General features: G+C 37.7%; 2 protein-coding genes across 3 annotated transcripts in view; one reads left to right on the top strand and one right to left on the bottom strand.

Annotated features, from left to right (window-relative positions):
* AEBP2 (AE binding protein 2) overlaps positions 1-14625 on the top strand; it is a 65843-nt gene that overhangs the window by 33747 nt on the left and 17471 nt on the right. The gene's annotated exons all lie outside the window — the stretch shown is intronic.
* LOC106990325 (BET1 homolog) lies at positions 748-1262 on the bottom strand. Its single transcript, XM_042247449.1, has one exon. The coding sequence runs from the start codon at positions 1107-1109 to the stop codon at positions 753-755; it is 357 nt and encodes a 118-aa protein (XP_042103383.1). The 5' UTR covers positions 1110-1262; the 3' UTR covers positions 748-752.

Below are 14625 nucleotides of genomic sequence, written 5' to 3'. Positions count from 1 at the left end.
AAATGATAACCAAATAGCCTATCTAAGTGGCTAAAATCATAAAACTATTATAAGCCAAGTCAGTGTTATATATATATAAAGTTAATATAAAATGACAACTATACTGGTACACATTTGTTTTGGATCCTACTAGAAATATGCCAAAATAACAAGTTTTAGTAAAGACTGAGGTCCTTGGGTAGAGGAGGGGAAGAAGAGTCATATCATCAAAAATTATTAGGAAAACTGTAGGTTAAAAAAAAAAAAATCAGCCTACAATTTAAACGAAGTAGAGGAGGAAAGAAGAGTACAACATTGGGGCGCTGACAATTCAGGAAGACACATTTCCCATCCATCAGAGACTTGCTCACCACCTCAAGAGCACAGCACCAGGCTCTTTAGGCATTGCTACTCTCCCACAAAGTTCTTTATGTGGAATGGAAACCTACATTTATGGTCACAACAGAATTTTATAACTGCTCTTTAATCTCACAGCAAAAACAGGAAAAAATTGTTAGGGCCACAGCGACCTTCAGAACATCTCAATGCCCCTGAAAATTGGGGCAAAAAGTGAATCATTAAGAAACAGTATCCAAAGAGCACTGTATTATCTGGTGTGATTTATAAAACAGGATTCAGTACTCTCTGATGGGAAGAGCCACAGTAGCTGAAATTTAGGAATGTTTTGATGCTGATTTTTTTTTTTTTTTTTTACTGATGTGGTACTCCAAGCTGTTAAGTTCGAACAAATTCCAAACTCACACTGACTTGCATCACCTCAGTTTAATAATCCAGTAAATGACAAAAAAGACAAAGAATGAGAATAGCATCATATAGCACAGCAACTTCGTTTGGCTTTCTCTGGATAAAATCTTCAGTTTTCCCATAGTTTTACCTAGAAATCCAGTTGTAGAATCAAACTGGGAATCCATTTCAGCTAATAATTTATTTTGATGTTTAACTTCATGCCCTATTTCAGTGGAAAGAGATTTTATAGCAGTTACTTTGTTTCTCAGACTTTCCGTGAGTCTCTCGTTCTCCACTTCACAGGCACTATACCCACTATTAGGATAGCCATAGTTCCCATAGTTGCCAGGGGGTACTCCTTCACCCAGGCCTGCACGCCTCATCCTGCCAGAGGAGCGGGGGGAAAGGCGGGCAGAGGGCTGGGTAGGAAGAGACCAGGGACCACCTGGATCGCATCCTCAGGACCAGGGCCCGGCGAAACAGCAACTTCTTCCTCCAGTGCGCCACGACATCAGTAAAGTCTAAACACCGCGCCCTTCTTTTTCTTTATTATCTAAAAAATAGTCTCATTGAGCTTTCTGTTGGCATGTGTGTTCTGTAACATTAACTTCCTAGTCTTCTCTCATACTGCAGGTTCTGGTCCTCATGTGACCTGGGACAGTTGTTTGAACTTCCTGTCTTAACTTGTAGCTGGTAATAGTGGTTACCTCATAGAACTGGTGGCTCAGACGGTAAAGCGTCTGCCTACAATGCAGGAGACCTGGGTTTGATCCCTGGGTTGGGAATTTCCCCTGGAGAAGGAAATGGCAATCCACTCCATTACTTTTATCTGGAAAAGCCCATGGACAGAGGAGCCTGGTAGGCTACAGTCCATGGGGTCGCAAAGAGTGGGACATGACTGAGCGACTTTGCTTCTTAGAACTGTATGGTATATAGTAAATGTAAGAGCTTATTGTTAAAAGTAAGAGAGTCATTTACTTTCCCATTATGTTCCTTTCCATATATTTTTCTTTAAGGCAGCCATTCTTTTACTGGTTGGTTATGATGTTCAAGTTAATTTCACAGTCCATAGAAATGGATTTTTTCCCCCAAATCTCTTTTTTAGAAGCTGTGGAAGAGTTTCACTGAAGAGGGGGAAAGAAACTGTCCTTAACAGACAAGTTAAAGGGTGTGATTTAGTGAGGCATTGTTCTGTAAGTAGTAGCAACCATTTGATTCAAAAAAGCTTTTGTTGATGTTTGCATTACATAGCATTGTGCTAGACATTGGAAAGCAGGGTGAATGAGAATGGAGACCTCTGCCCTTGAGAGAACTTTTTTTCTTAAGGATTTTACAGATCTAAGTAGGTTTTAGTAATAAAATGTCTTCAGTTCAGTGCAGTAGTGACCCCATGGACGCCAGACTTCCCTGTCCATCACCAACTCCCGCAGCTTGCTCAAGCTCATGTCCATCAAGTCGGTGATGCCCTCCAACCATCTCATCCACTGTTGTCCCCTTCTCCTGCCTTCAGTCTTTGCCAGCATCGAGTCTTTTCCTGTGAGTCAGTTCTTTGCACCAGGTGGCCAAAGTATTGGAGTTTCAGCCAGCATCAGTCCTTCCAATGAATATTCAGGACTGATTTCCTTTAGGATTGACTGGTCAGATCTCCTTGCAGTTCAAGGGACTTTAAAGAGTCTTCTCCAACACCACATTTCAAAAACATCAATTCTTTATCACTCAGCTTTTTTTGTAGTCCACTCTCACATCCATACATGACTACTGGAAAAACCATAGGCTTGAGTAGACAGACCTTTGTTGGCAAAGTAATGTCTTTGCTTTTTTAATATGCTGTCTAGATTTGTCATAGCTCTTCTTCCAAGGAGCAAATGTCTTTTAATTTCGAGGCTGCTGTCACCATATGCAGAGATTTTGGAGCCCAAGAAAATAAAAAAACAAAAGTCATTGATTTGTTGTCATTCAGTTGCTAAGTCACCTCTGATTCTTTGCAACCCCATGGACTGCAGCATGCCAGGCTCCTGTGCCCTCCACTATCTAATAAAATGTTAAGTGGCAATAAATATCTGTCAAAAGGTTCTCTGGAAACATGGATTAGCGACCAATTAATGGGACTGGGAAAGAATAGTAGAAGTTGAGTGGGAGTTGACTACAGAAAGGGGATCATGTGATGATTCTTGAGACAACTCCTTTTGGAAATTTTTTTTTTTTTTTTTAGTTATAACATATCACAGCGTACATTAAAGTGTTTCAGTTCAGTTCAGTCGCTCAGTTGTGTCCGACTCTTTGCGACCCCATGAATCACAGCACGCCAGGCCTCCCTGTCCATCACCAACTCCCGGAGTTCACTCAGACTCACGTCCATCAAGTCAAGTGATGCCATCCAGCCATCTCATCCTCTGTCGTCCCCTTCTCCTCCCGCCCCCAATCCCTCCCAGCATCAGAGTCTTTTCCAGTGAGTCAGCTCTTCACATGAGGTGGCCAGAGTACTGGAGTTTCAGCTTTAGCATCATTCCTTCCAAAGAAATCCCAGGGCTGATCTCCTTCAGAATGGACTGGTTGGATCTCCTTGCAGTCCAAGGGACTCTCAAGAGTCTTCTCCAACACCACAGTTCAAAAGCATCAATTCTTCGGCGCTCAGCCTTCTTCACAGTCCAACTCTCACATCCATACATGACCACAGGAAAAACCATAGCCTTGACTAGACGGACCTTAGTCGGCAAAGTAATGTCTCTGGTTTTCAATATGCTGTCTAGGTTGGTCATAACTTTTCTTCCAAGGAGTAAGCGTCTTTTAATTTTATGGCTGCAGGCACCATCTGCAGTGATTTTGGAGCCTCAAAAAATAAAGTCTGACACTGTTTCCACTGTTTCCCCATCTGAAGTATACTTAAGTATTTCATATGTTTGTATGTAGCTGTGTAACCACCATTCCGATAAGGAATATTTTCACTCCTTCCCTTAGACCAGATTATGATTTCTATCATCTTGGCTTAGTTGTATGAGCTTTTGTGTCTGGCTGTTTTCACTCAACAAAATAGCAGTGAGATTTGTCCTGTTGTAGGTTGTTATCTTATTTAGTCATTAAGTTGTGTCTGGCTCCTTTGTGACCCCGTAGACTGTAGCCCGCCAGCCCCTCTAGGTCCATGGGATTCTCCAGGCAAGAATAGTGCAGTGGGTTGCCATTTCCTTCTCCGGGGAATCTTCCGGAGCCCATGTCTTCTCCATTGCAGGCAGATTCTTGACTGCTGAACCACCGGGGAAGTTCCCTGTGTACCAGTCATTTAGAAAAATAGTTGGCTGTGTAGTATTCCAGTGTACAGTAAACCATAGTTTATTCTTTCTCCTGCTGATGGGCAAGTTGGTTGTTTCTAGTCTTCGGCTGTTACTAATCAAGCTGTCTTAAACATACTCTTCCACATGTCTTCTGAGGGTAGACATGTACTCGTTTCTCTTGGTTGTATAGTTAGGAGTGGAATTACTGAGTCACAAATAAGTGTATATTTAGCTCTAGAAACTACAGACTCTTTTCCAAATTGGTCATACATTTTATGTTCCCACCAGCAGTGAATGAGAGTTTTAGTTGCTCTAGATCTTGATATTTGCCATCTTGTTAATTTTAGCCGCTCTAGTGTCCATTTAGTAGTATCCCATTGTGACTTTAATTTTTACTTCGCTGCTGAGTAATGGTTGAACACATTTTCAAAGGCTTTGGCTATCTGAATTTCCTCTTTTGGGTGAAGTGCCTCTTCAAGCCCTTTTTTATTTTATGGAATGATTTGTGGATATAAGTACTTTGACAGATATATGTATTTGAATCCCAGTCTGTCTTTGGTTATCCTTTTTACCTTTTCCTAACAGGATTTTTTGAAGAATAGTTTCTAGCTTTAGTGAAGTCTTATCTATCAATTTTTTTATGGTTAGTGTTTCTTGTATTGTGTTTAAAACTTTGCCAATCCTCAGTATATGAAGATGAGGAGGAACTTACAGAGAAGAGTTTTGTCTTATAGTGATAGAGGAGATTATTTCAAGAGGTGTGTGTGTATATATATCAGCTCAGTTCGGTCGCTCAGTCCTGTCTGACTCCTTGCAGTCCAAGGGACGCTCAAGAGTCTTCTCCAGCGCCACAGTTCAAAAGCATCAGTTCTTTGGCACTAGCTTTCTTCATAGTCCAGCTCTCACATCCATACCTGACTACTGGAAAAACCATCCCTTTGACTAGATGGACCTTTGTTGGCAAAGTATTGTCTCTGCTTTTTAGTGTGCTGTCTAGGTTTATAATTTTCTTATCTTAATACTTAACAGGCATATAATTAAGTAGTTTTTAGTGTATTCATAGGTTTCTTCAACTGTCACTACTACTTACAGAAATACATGATTTTGAAAAAAAGACAAGCATAAAAGAGTAAGTGAACTATTTAAGGAATAACATGCAGTTTCATATATTCAGTGATACTTTATGGTGACAATTTGAAATCGTTAAAAAAATTCTGAGTAGTAAGCTTGGACTGTCTAGAAACTAAGTATAAAAGCAATTCGTTGCAAAATGTCTTTCCATACTTTTATTATCTTACGATCTGTCTGGAATCCAGTTATTACAAGGAGTTAGCATGATTTATTTTGTCTTTTATATTTACCATATGTTTCAAGCATTTGCCAAGGAGTTCAGTTTTATTCCTATCTTAAGCAGCCTTGATGTTGGCTGCTCTGGTTTGGTGGTTTGTGTGTGGGATAATTGATAGATTGATCTTGATGAGGGATTTTTAGAAATGGACACTGTCTTTACTGAAAACATTTGAAGTTATTTTTTTGTAAATTTAATTGGAGGCTGATTACTTTACAATAGTGTTTTTTGTCATACATTGACATGAATCAGCCATGGGCGTACATGAGTCCCCCATCCTGAACCCCCCCTCCCACCTCCCTCTGCATCGTATCCCTCAGGGTCATCCCAGGGCACCAGCCCTGAGCACCCTGTCTCATGCGTCAAACCTGGACTGGTCATCTGTTTCACATATGGTAATACACGTTTCAATGCTATTCTCTCACATCATCCCACCCTCGCCTTCTCCCACAGAGTCCAAAAGTCTGTTCTTTACATCTGTGTCTCTTTTGTTGTCTTGCATATAGGGTCATCATTACCATCTTTCTGAATTCCATATATGAATGTTATTATACTGTACTGGTGTTTTTCTTTATGACTTCCTTCGCTCTGTATAATAGGCTCCAGTTTCATCCACCTCATTAGAACTGATTCAAATGCATTCTTTTTAATGGCTGCATAGTATTCCATTGTGTATATGTACTGTAGCTTTCTTACCATTCATTTCCCGACAGACATCTAGGTGGCTTCCATGTCCTGGCTATTGTAAACAGTGCTGAGATGAACAGTGGAGCACACATTTCTCTTTCAGTTCTGGTTGATTGTTGAGAAAGAAGCCTGAATAGAGAGAAGGGATGGAAGATAGGAAAAGAAAGGGCTAGTATAGCGTTGCTGACTGCAACAGACTGTGACCGTACACAGCCAACAAAGCTTTGTCTTGATTCCTAATTATCGCTTGCTCTTCTCCTGCACTTTGTCAGATGGAAGTGTGTTACAAAAGTCATGCTTGCTTCAGTTTAAGAAATTTGATTTTGAAAAGTTTACTGTAAATATAATCTAACATTTATTATATTTGACTTCTTAGCATATGTGTACAAAGTAAAGAAATAAATGGAATCAGTTTGCACCTACATGGTTGAATCTTTTTTTTTTCGGCTGTGCCACACGGCTTGGGGGAATCTTAGCTCCTTCACCAGAGGTTGAGCCCATACCCTTGGCAGTGGAACCATGGTTTCCTCTAACCACTGGACTGTCCCCAGGGAATTCTCTAGCCTACCTTTTTAGTTTTGTATTGGACATCATTTCAGGTTATTTAGTATTTCTGTAGAATAGTTTCCCTATATTTTATTTAATCATTCCTTAATGGGCTTTTTTGGTCCAGTTTTTCACAATATAACCTATGAGCTCATTTTTATACACTACTTTTGTGAGCTAATATAAATTCCTAGAAGCTCTTTTGCTAAGTCAAATAGTATATGTCTAAGCTTGCTTTTGAAAGATACTGTTAAATTCTCTCTGCAGAAAAACATACCAATTTATATTCTCACCAGCAGTGTTAGAATATGGTAGTGCCTGTTTCCCAACAGCCTTCTTGAGGCTTGTTATTTATTCTCTTCTATTTTGCCAGCCTGCCAGTGTATGGTAATACCTGTCTACTTACATACCATGCAGGTACATATAATGTAAATGCAGTATAAATACTTTCCTGTATATTCACATTGTTTTTCCCCCATGTTAATTATTTTTGTATTTTTAGGATGGAAAACTTTTTGAGCTTACTCATTATTCTCATTATTCTTTTTTATAGAGTAGGAAAAATATTTCCTTCCTGTGATAGGAGTCAGATATTTTCCCCATTTTGACCTTTTTCTAAAATGCAAATTTTTTAAACTTACAATGTTGAAAAATTTCACCTTGCAAAAAAGATGGGAAAACTCCCATATATTTCTCTCTCTCACAGGTATGTGTAAAGAAGGAACTCCCATATACCCTTTAGCCAGATTAACCATTTTGCCACATTTGCTTTCTCTCTGTCCCTCCCATCTCTCTCTCTCCTTTCCTCCCTTGTTTCTTGCACACACACTTCACACACTACACTGTTTGGAGGAGCCATTTAAGAGGAGCAGTAGCCCTAAATTCTTCAGGGTGTGTATTTCCTAGGAACACTCATTTATATAACCTTCGTACAGTTACCAAGATCCAGAAATTTAACACTGATGCTATTAGCTATTCAGATTTCACTGACTGTCCCAGTAATGTCCTTCATAGCCATTTTTTTCTCTTTGTTTAGAATTCAGTTGAGCATCATGCATTACATTTAGTTTTCACAGTGCTTTGGAACTTACTTTCCTCAGCCTTTCTTTATGTTTTATGGCAGTAATATTTTTGAGGAGTATAAATGTTTTATTTTGTAGTATATTCCCTATTTGGGAGTTATTTGATGTGATCAGATTCAGTTTATGTCTTTTTGGAGAAAATAAAAATTCTCACTATTATCACTTGAGGGAATACTTGATAAGAGTTTGTTCCATCATAGATGAGGTTACCTAGCATCACTTGGTTAAGGAGGAATTTCCAGGTTCTCTACCACAAACTTTTCATTTGTACCTTTACAATTGATAATCAGTTTTTGGAGGGACACTTTGAATCTATATAAATAATATTGTTCCCCATGAGAACTAGTTTTAGTATCCATTGATGCTTCTTGCCTGAATCATTTATTACTATGAGGGTTGTTACAAAATGAGTATTTTTCTAACTTCGTTGCCATCTGAATTTATTAGTTGATACTCTGTTTTCAGAGCTTTCTACCGATTGTTCTATCATGTAGCTACAGAATGGACTCATGTATTGTTATTCTTAAGCTTGTAATACATGGCTGTCATTTTGATGTTCATTTAATACAGATTTTTACATATTGAATTTTATCAGTGTTTGCTCATGTGGCTTCTGGGGCAACTGTCTCAAGATTAAAGATTCAGATGATAAAAGTCTGTTGGAGTTTTTTTGGTAATGGCAAAGGTTAGAAACGAAAAGTCCAGAAAGACCTAATTGAGTTGATACGGGAAATCAATGAAAGTCACTGATGTGTTGTTTAGGTTTAAACTGAATTTTATATTTCCTATACTTGTTTTGCGCTCGATGATAAAAAGTTAATGTCATATGAAAATAATCTTGTTAGCTCATTATCAGATTTTAGTTATACTCCTGAAATGCAGATATAGTTTTTTCTTTTAATAATGTTAGTCTTGTATAATGAAAATGCAAAGATTATTCCTTAATAAACAAGCGCCTTCCCTGCACCCCCTCGCCACATTCATGTTGTCTTGTATATATACCCCTGCTTTGTATGTGCCTTTAGAGTTTGTGTGAGGGGAGTTGCTGTTGCCATTTTGTTAAATTTAGTGAAACCTTTTATTATTAAAGTTTGAAAAACATTACATGTGTTAATAGGACTAGGATTTTGAAATTATTTCTGCTATTCTCTGGTCTTTATTTTCAATGGTGATTTTCATTCTGCTTGGTCATTTGGTATTAAGCTTTATCATGGCTAATTGACCTCAGCTAACCGTTCTTAATAATATTTTACTTAACTGAAGAAAGTAAAAATTGGTCATACACAGCATGTTTGGTGATCGTTTTGATTTCCATTTTGCCAGTGTGACAGTTACTTGTCTGGACAAATTTGTATAGTGTGATAGAAATTACATAGTTGTACTCTTTAGATAGTCTCCATAGTTTTCTTTTTATTTCTATGTGTTTCTACTCTAGTATTTCTGTTTACTTTGAACACAGTACTTGTAGTCACTTAGTTGTCATGGGCTAATGTATTTATTGGGCTTCCCTGGTGGCTCAGATTACAGCATCTGCCGATGTATTTATTATAGTATTTATTATTATAACTTTTCCTCAGCAGCTAGTCTCCCGCAGCGCAGTATGTTCTTTCATAATAGTGACATATCTGAATGACTTCTCATTGTGATAGAGTATTGCTTGAAAAACTTAAGACTTTCTTTCAGACCTATATACGAAATAGCCAGTTGTTTTAAGTGTTTTGGAGTCAAGAACGTAGCCTAAATTGTGATAAAGAAAAAAGAAATTTCATCAGATCAGGATTAAACTGTTGTATCCTTGTTAACTGTGCGTGTCTTACAGTTGTGCATATAAGCAAATTGTGGTAATTGTTACAAGACACAGTGATGCCAGTATTATTACATCATTCACTGTGATGGGTGATGAAAAAGTTCCTTCTTCAGTTCCTTTGTAATGTGTTTGATAATGGTAGTTGATCGTGATAATTTTAAAAAATTTTTGCTTTTTCTCTCCAGTTTTATTGAAATATAATTGACAAATGAAATTCTAAGATATTTAAAGTCCACATTGTGATGATTGGATATGCATTACAATTCTGAAAGGATTCCATCCAGTTAGTTAATTAACACATCCATCACCTCACAGATATTTTATATATATTACATTATATATGTATGTATATTTGGAGGGGGGTGAGAATATTTTACTTTTCAACATTCTCTGTAATAATACAAAACTTTAAGCACCCTGTTCTGTCTTTAATTCTCCTTTGTCTTTTTGTGTCTCTCTGTTTGAAGCACTCATTTTACCTAGCCTTGGCAGCCAGGTTTTAGGAGGTTTCCACTGACCAAAGATGGTACAGTTTGAGTATAAATAAGGAAAATAAGTGTAATGAGGATGATGATACTGAAAAACAAAACATGATTCCTTAACACACACACACCCCTACCCACCCACCCACCCATGAAACTAATTGGTCACTGGTGGGGAATGCTAGGGATCTGGTTATTTGGAAATCTAAGAAGAGTCTTGTGGTCATTCTATCTTGACTATATGAGCTGTGCCACTGGGTATTCAAATTCTGGTGCCCGAGTTGCGCCCATGACCAATTAGAATCTTCTTGATGTGCTGCTGGTTGCTCCTTTATTTTAAAAAATCTTTCTGGTGATTTGGATGTGCACCTGTGCTTAAGAACTCTTTATGTGGCTGCGATGGATCTTTGTGCTGCATGTGGGCTTTCTCTAGTTGGGGCGGGCGGGGGCCGCTCCAACTGCGTTGCATGGGTTTCTCATTATGGTGACTTCTCTTGCTGCAGAGCACAGGCTCTAGGCGAGCAGGCTCAGTAGTTGTGGTTCATAGGCCTAGTTGCTTCACAGCATATGGAATGCTCTTGGACCAGGGATTGAAGCATGTCCCCTCATTGGCAGGCAGATTGTTATCCACTGTACCACCAGGGAAATCCAAGAACTTCTGTTTACAAAGGTTTTCTCTTATGAGGGGACCCTGTAAGAGAAGTACCACTTACTACAACACTGGGTGAATGTGGTTAGTTGCCAAAACTGATAATTAAACATCATTTCTCCAGTAAATGAGGATACCAACTCAAAGCTCTTTGAAAGGAGGGGTGGGGGGGAAGAACAGGGAAGAAAGATGTATGCTCTGTTTACTCTGTGAATGTTGTGTATGGGGTCTTGGTTTTTACTAACTTACTCTTTGCTCTCTGGTCCTCCTTAATGCCACACTTGCCTCTTCTTCATCCCCGTCGAAACTCAGTGGCTGTTCCTTCGGAGTCTGCTTTGCTGTTCTGCCTCACTTTTGAATGTTGGAGACTGCTGTCAAAAACTCTGACCCTAAGTGTCTTTATCTTATCAAGTTCTTTGGTATTAAATACTCTGTATAGTCTGCTTACTTCTAGATGTTTACATCTAGCCCTAATTTTCCCTCTTGGATTCCAGAATAGAATATTCATTTTGGATGTCTTATGGAGCATTTCGAACTTAATATGTACAGAAGCTTGGTTTTCCATTTCAACCATGGTTCTATTTCAGACTCAGTAAATAGTAAGATCTTCCATCCAGTGACCCTGACTTTAAGAGTCCTTGATTATTCTTGATTCTTCTCTTGACTTCTCATATACTGCCCCCACATACATTTCCAAATCCTATCAATTTGCTTGCCTCTCAGTGTATTGTGAATACTATTACTACTTCTCATTCTGTTCTTGTATTATTCATCTCCGAGTTCATCTTCTAAGGTTCACTTAGTTATTGCTATTTGAAATCCTTGGTAACTCCTCCATCTCTGTAAATGAAAACATCCTTATTTCTTAGCATGATGTATAATATCATATCTGATACTTATCTGCTTCTCTCTTCTCATTTATTCCTTTACTATATCTTCATAGGAATTGTGTTCCAGCCAAATACTGAACTACTTGTACATCTCAAATGGATCTCCTTTTGCCCTGCTTGTGGTTTTGTTTAGGCTGTGCTTTCTACCAGAGAATGTTAAAAAGTTTGTTCCAGAAAATTTTTAAAGTTACAGAAAATGTGCAAAGATAGTACAGAGAGTACTCATATACCTTCACCCCATTCTTTCCCCCAATGTTATCATCTCACGTACTGTTGTACATTTGTCAAAACTAAGAAACCAACATTTGTACCTGGAATTTTTGTTTTCTTTTAGATTACTTGCTAATAAATACTCCTGTATCTTCTGTTTTCTGCTCTGTGTTTCAGTAGCCCCTTGTAGATTTTTATAGCACTTACGGGAATATGACCATGAATGACAGTCTTGGTGCTGCTTCATTCGAACAAATCTGTTTGAAAAAACTGCCATTCCATGTTTCAAACTTTGTAACAGCTACATGCCCACAATAGCAGCTAACAAATGTTTCAGTGGATTCAAGAGATAGAACATTTGAAACACTTTTCCAACCACCAGTTTTTCCCCTGATTGCTGAAATGGGTTTGCTTTTTTCTTTTAAATCAGCACCATGTGTGGTAGCTTACATTCAGTGGTCATTATTGATGTGTGGATGAAACATTGACTATTTGAACAGTAAAGTCACTCAACACCGTGAAATACTTGTGTTACGAGGAGTGAATGCACTAAGACCATTTGAGGCGACAGATTTGTCTCTCACCTTGTTGTCCGTGATAAACACTAAATGAGTGGAATATTGATTAGTGACATTTAAAATTTCTGTTAGGGTAAATGAATTTGTGTTTTAGTGAAAGGTGTGTGATTCTGTTGTATTTGTTTTCATTGAAAGTGCTCTTTTCTGTCATTCTAAATTCTCCTTTACTCTATGTTTTCTTTTTAGGATTTATTTTTGATTCTGTTTAGTTTTTGATTCTTGATTGATGAGTAATCAAAACCAAAGATAAAATAATTTTCTATTAGGATTCTCATTGTTGATTTTATTTCCTGAGCATTGAATCATTGCTGATTAAAATAAACTTGAGGTATTCACTCTCTTAGTTCTAGGTACTACCAGGGCTTATTTTTTGCAGTTGTCAAGAAACCTAGGACAAAATGAATCTGTTAATTTATTCAAATTCTTGTAATTAAGGATAATCCTGGGTGGATTTGTATGACAAAAATCCCTAGAAATTTAAACCTGGGGAGTTGGATCTGAACAGTTATTGTCATTGCTGCCTTAATTATAGTCAAGTAGCAATTCTGAAATTTGGAATGTGGAATTTGTCCATAAATTTGTTTGACTAACCAGAACTCAAGCAAGAATCTAAGGGTAAAACTGTTTTATTTACTGCATTCCTTGAAGTATCTGTCACATGGGGCACAAAATATGTAATTGACACATGTTTCTTTGGGACTTCACTGTTGGTCCAGTTGCTGAGACTCTGAGCTCCTAAGGCAGGGGGCCTGGGTTCGCTTCCTGATCAGGGAACTAGATACCATATGCAGCAACTAAGACTCAATGCAGCCAGATAAATAATAAAGTATGTTTTTAGAATAGGTGTTAGGAAATACAGGGGTGATATCTTTTAAAATGGAAAAGCAAGAAAAATAAGTGCTGCACGTCTTAGTCTATGGCAGTACTATACAGTTTAACAGAAATGACATGTGAACTGAATGTATTATTTAATGTTTAAAAATTTTCAATGCTGTGTTAAAATACTTGAAACACGTAAAAATGAAAATAATTTAAATAACATCTTTGAATGAATGAATGAAGTCGCTCAGTCATGTCAGACTCTTCGTGACCCCATGAACTGCAGCCCAGCAGGGTCCTCTGTCCATGGGATTTTCCAGGCAAGAATACTGGAGTGGGGTGCCATTTCCTTCTCCAGCGTATCTTCTCAACCCAGGGATCGAACTCCATGTCTCCCACACCTGTTTGATCATTTTAGCATCTTGTCAGTATACGTAGTAAGACCCTTTGCATTTTCTGGTACTAAATCTTCCCCATTTGGTGTGCAGTTTATACTTGAAACACTTTAAAAAAATCTGAACTAGCCGCATGTTAAGGACTCAGTAGCTCTATGTGTCTAATGACTGGCATGTATTGAACAGTGCATAACTAACTATCCAGGGTGATTCTCCTTCAGCACTCTTCATTCAGGCTCTGAACACTTGCATCTATATTTATTTTATTTTTTAACCCCTTTTTAATTGAATTATTGTTATTTGCACTGTTAAGTATAGGTATACAAACGGATTCAGTTAGACATACATACATATATTCTTTTTCAGATTCTTTTCCATTATAGGTTATCACAAGACATTGAATAAACAGTAGGTCTTTGTTGTTAATCTGTTTGATACATAGTAGTGTGTGTATGTTAACCCCAGTCTCCTACTAATTTACTCCCTCCCTCACTATCTTCATCTATATTTAGATTTCATAAAATTTGCAGTTGGAGAATAGATTCATACACTCACGTTTTCCAACCATATTTAAAATTTCTTTTTCAGTATTTAGAAGGAATTATCAGGTTTTAAATTAAAATGATTATTAAGGAAATAATAAGTGAAAACCACAGTGAGATTCCACTTCATACTCATTAGGATGGTTTTAATAAAATAAATGAAAAATGACAAGTCTGGGCAAGGATGTGGAGCTGTCCTTATAAACCTTGTATTTATTTGTAGGTTGTAAATGCACTAAATACTACTGAATTATATACTTTAAAACGGTATGTTATATGAAATTTACCTCAAAAAATTAATATAATTAAATAAAAGTAAAAATTCAGTTTCTTCTGGTAGCATTATTTATAGTGGTAAGTAGCAGCATCTGGCTAGTGGCTCCTGTAGTAGATGGTGGTGTTTTCTGGCAGTGTGGTAACCTGCAGAAGATGGAAACTTGAAAAAGCATCATTCTTTTTTTGGTGCTCAAAACTACGTGTAGTAAGATTTTAGGTTCTAAGAATTCAGCAACCGTCAGATGCCCAGCTTCTTTCTCAAGATCAGAATCTGTAGCTGAGCCTTCTGTGATGTAGGCAATCCGAGGACCACACTATT

The sequence above is a fragment of the Ovis aries genome, chromosome 3 (assembly GCF_016772045.2).
Source record: "Ovis aries strain OAR_USU_Benz2616 breed Rambouillet chromosome 3, ARS-UI_Ramb_v3.0, whole genome shotgun sequence".
Lineage (NCBI taxonomy): Eukaryota > Metazoa > Chordata > Mammalia > Artiodactyla > Bovidae > Ovis > Ovis aries.
The sequence above is the reverse complement of the archived record's forward strand: the minus strand, read 5'-3'. Positions and strand labels throughout refer to the sequence as shown.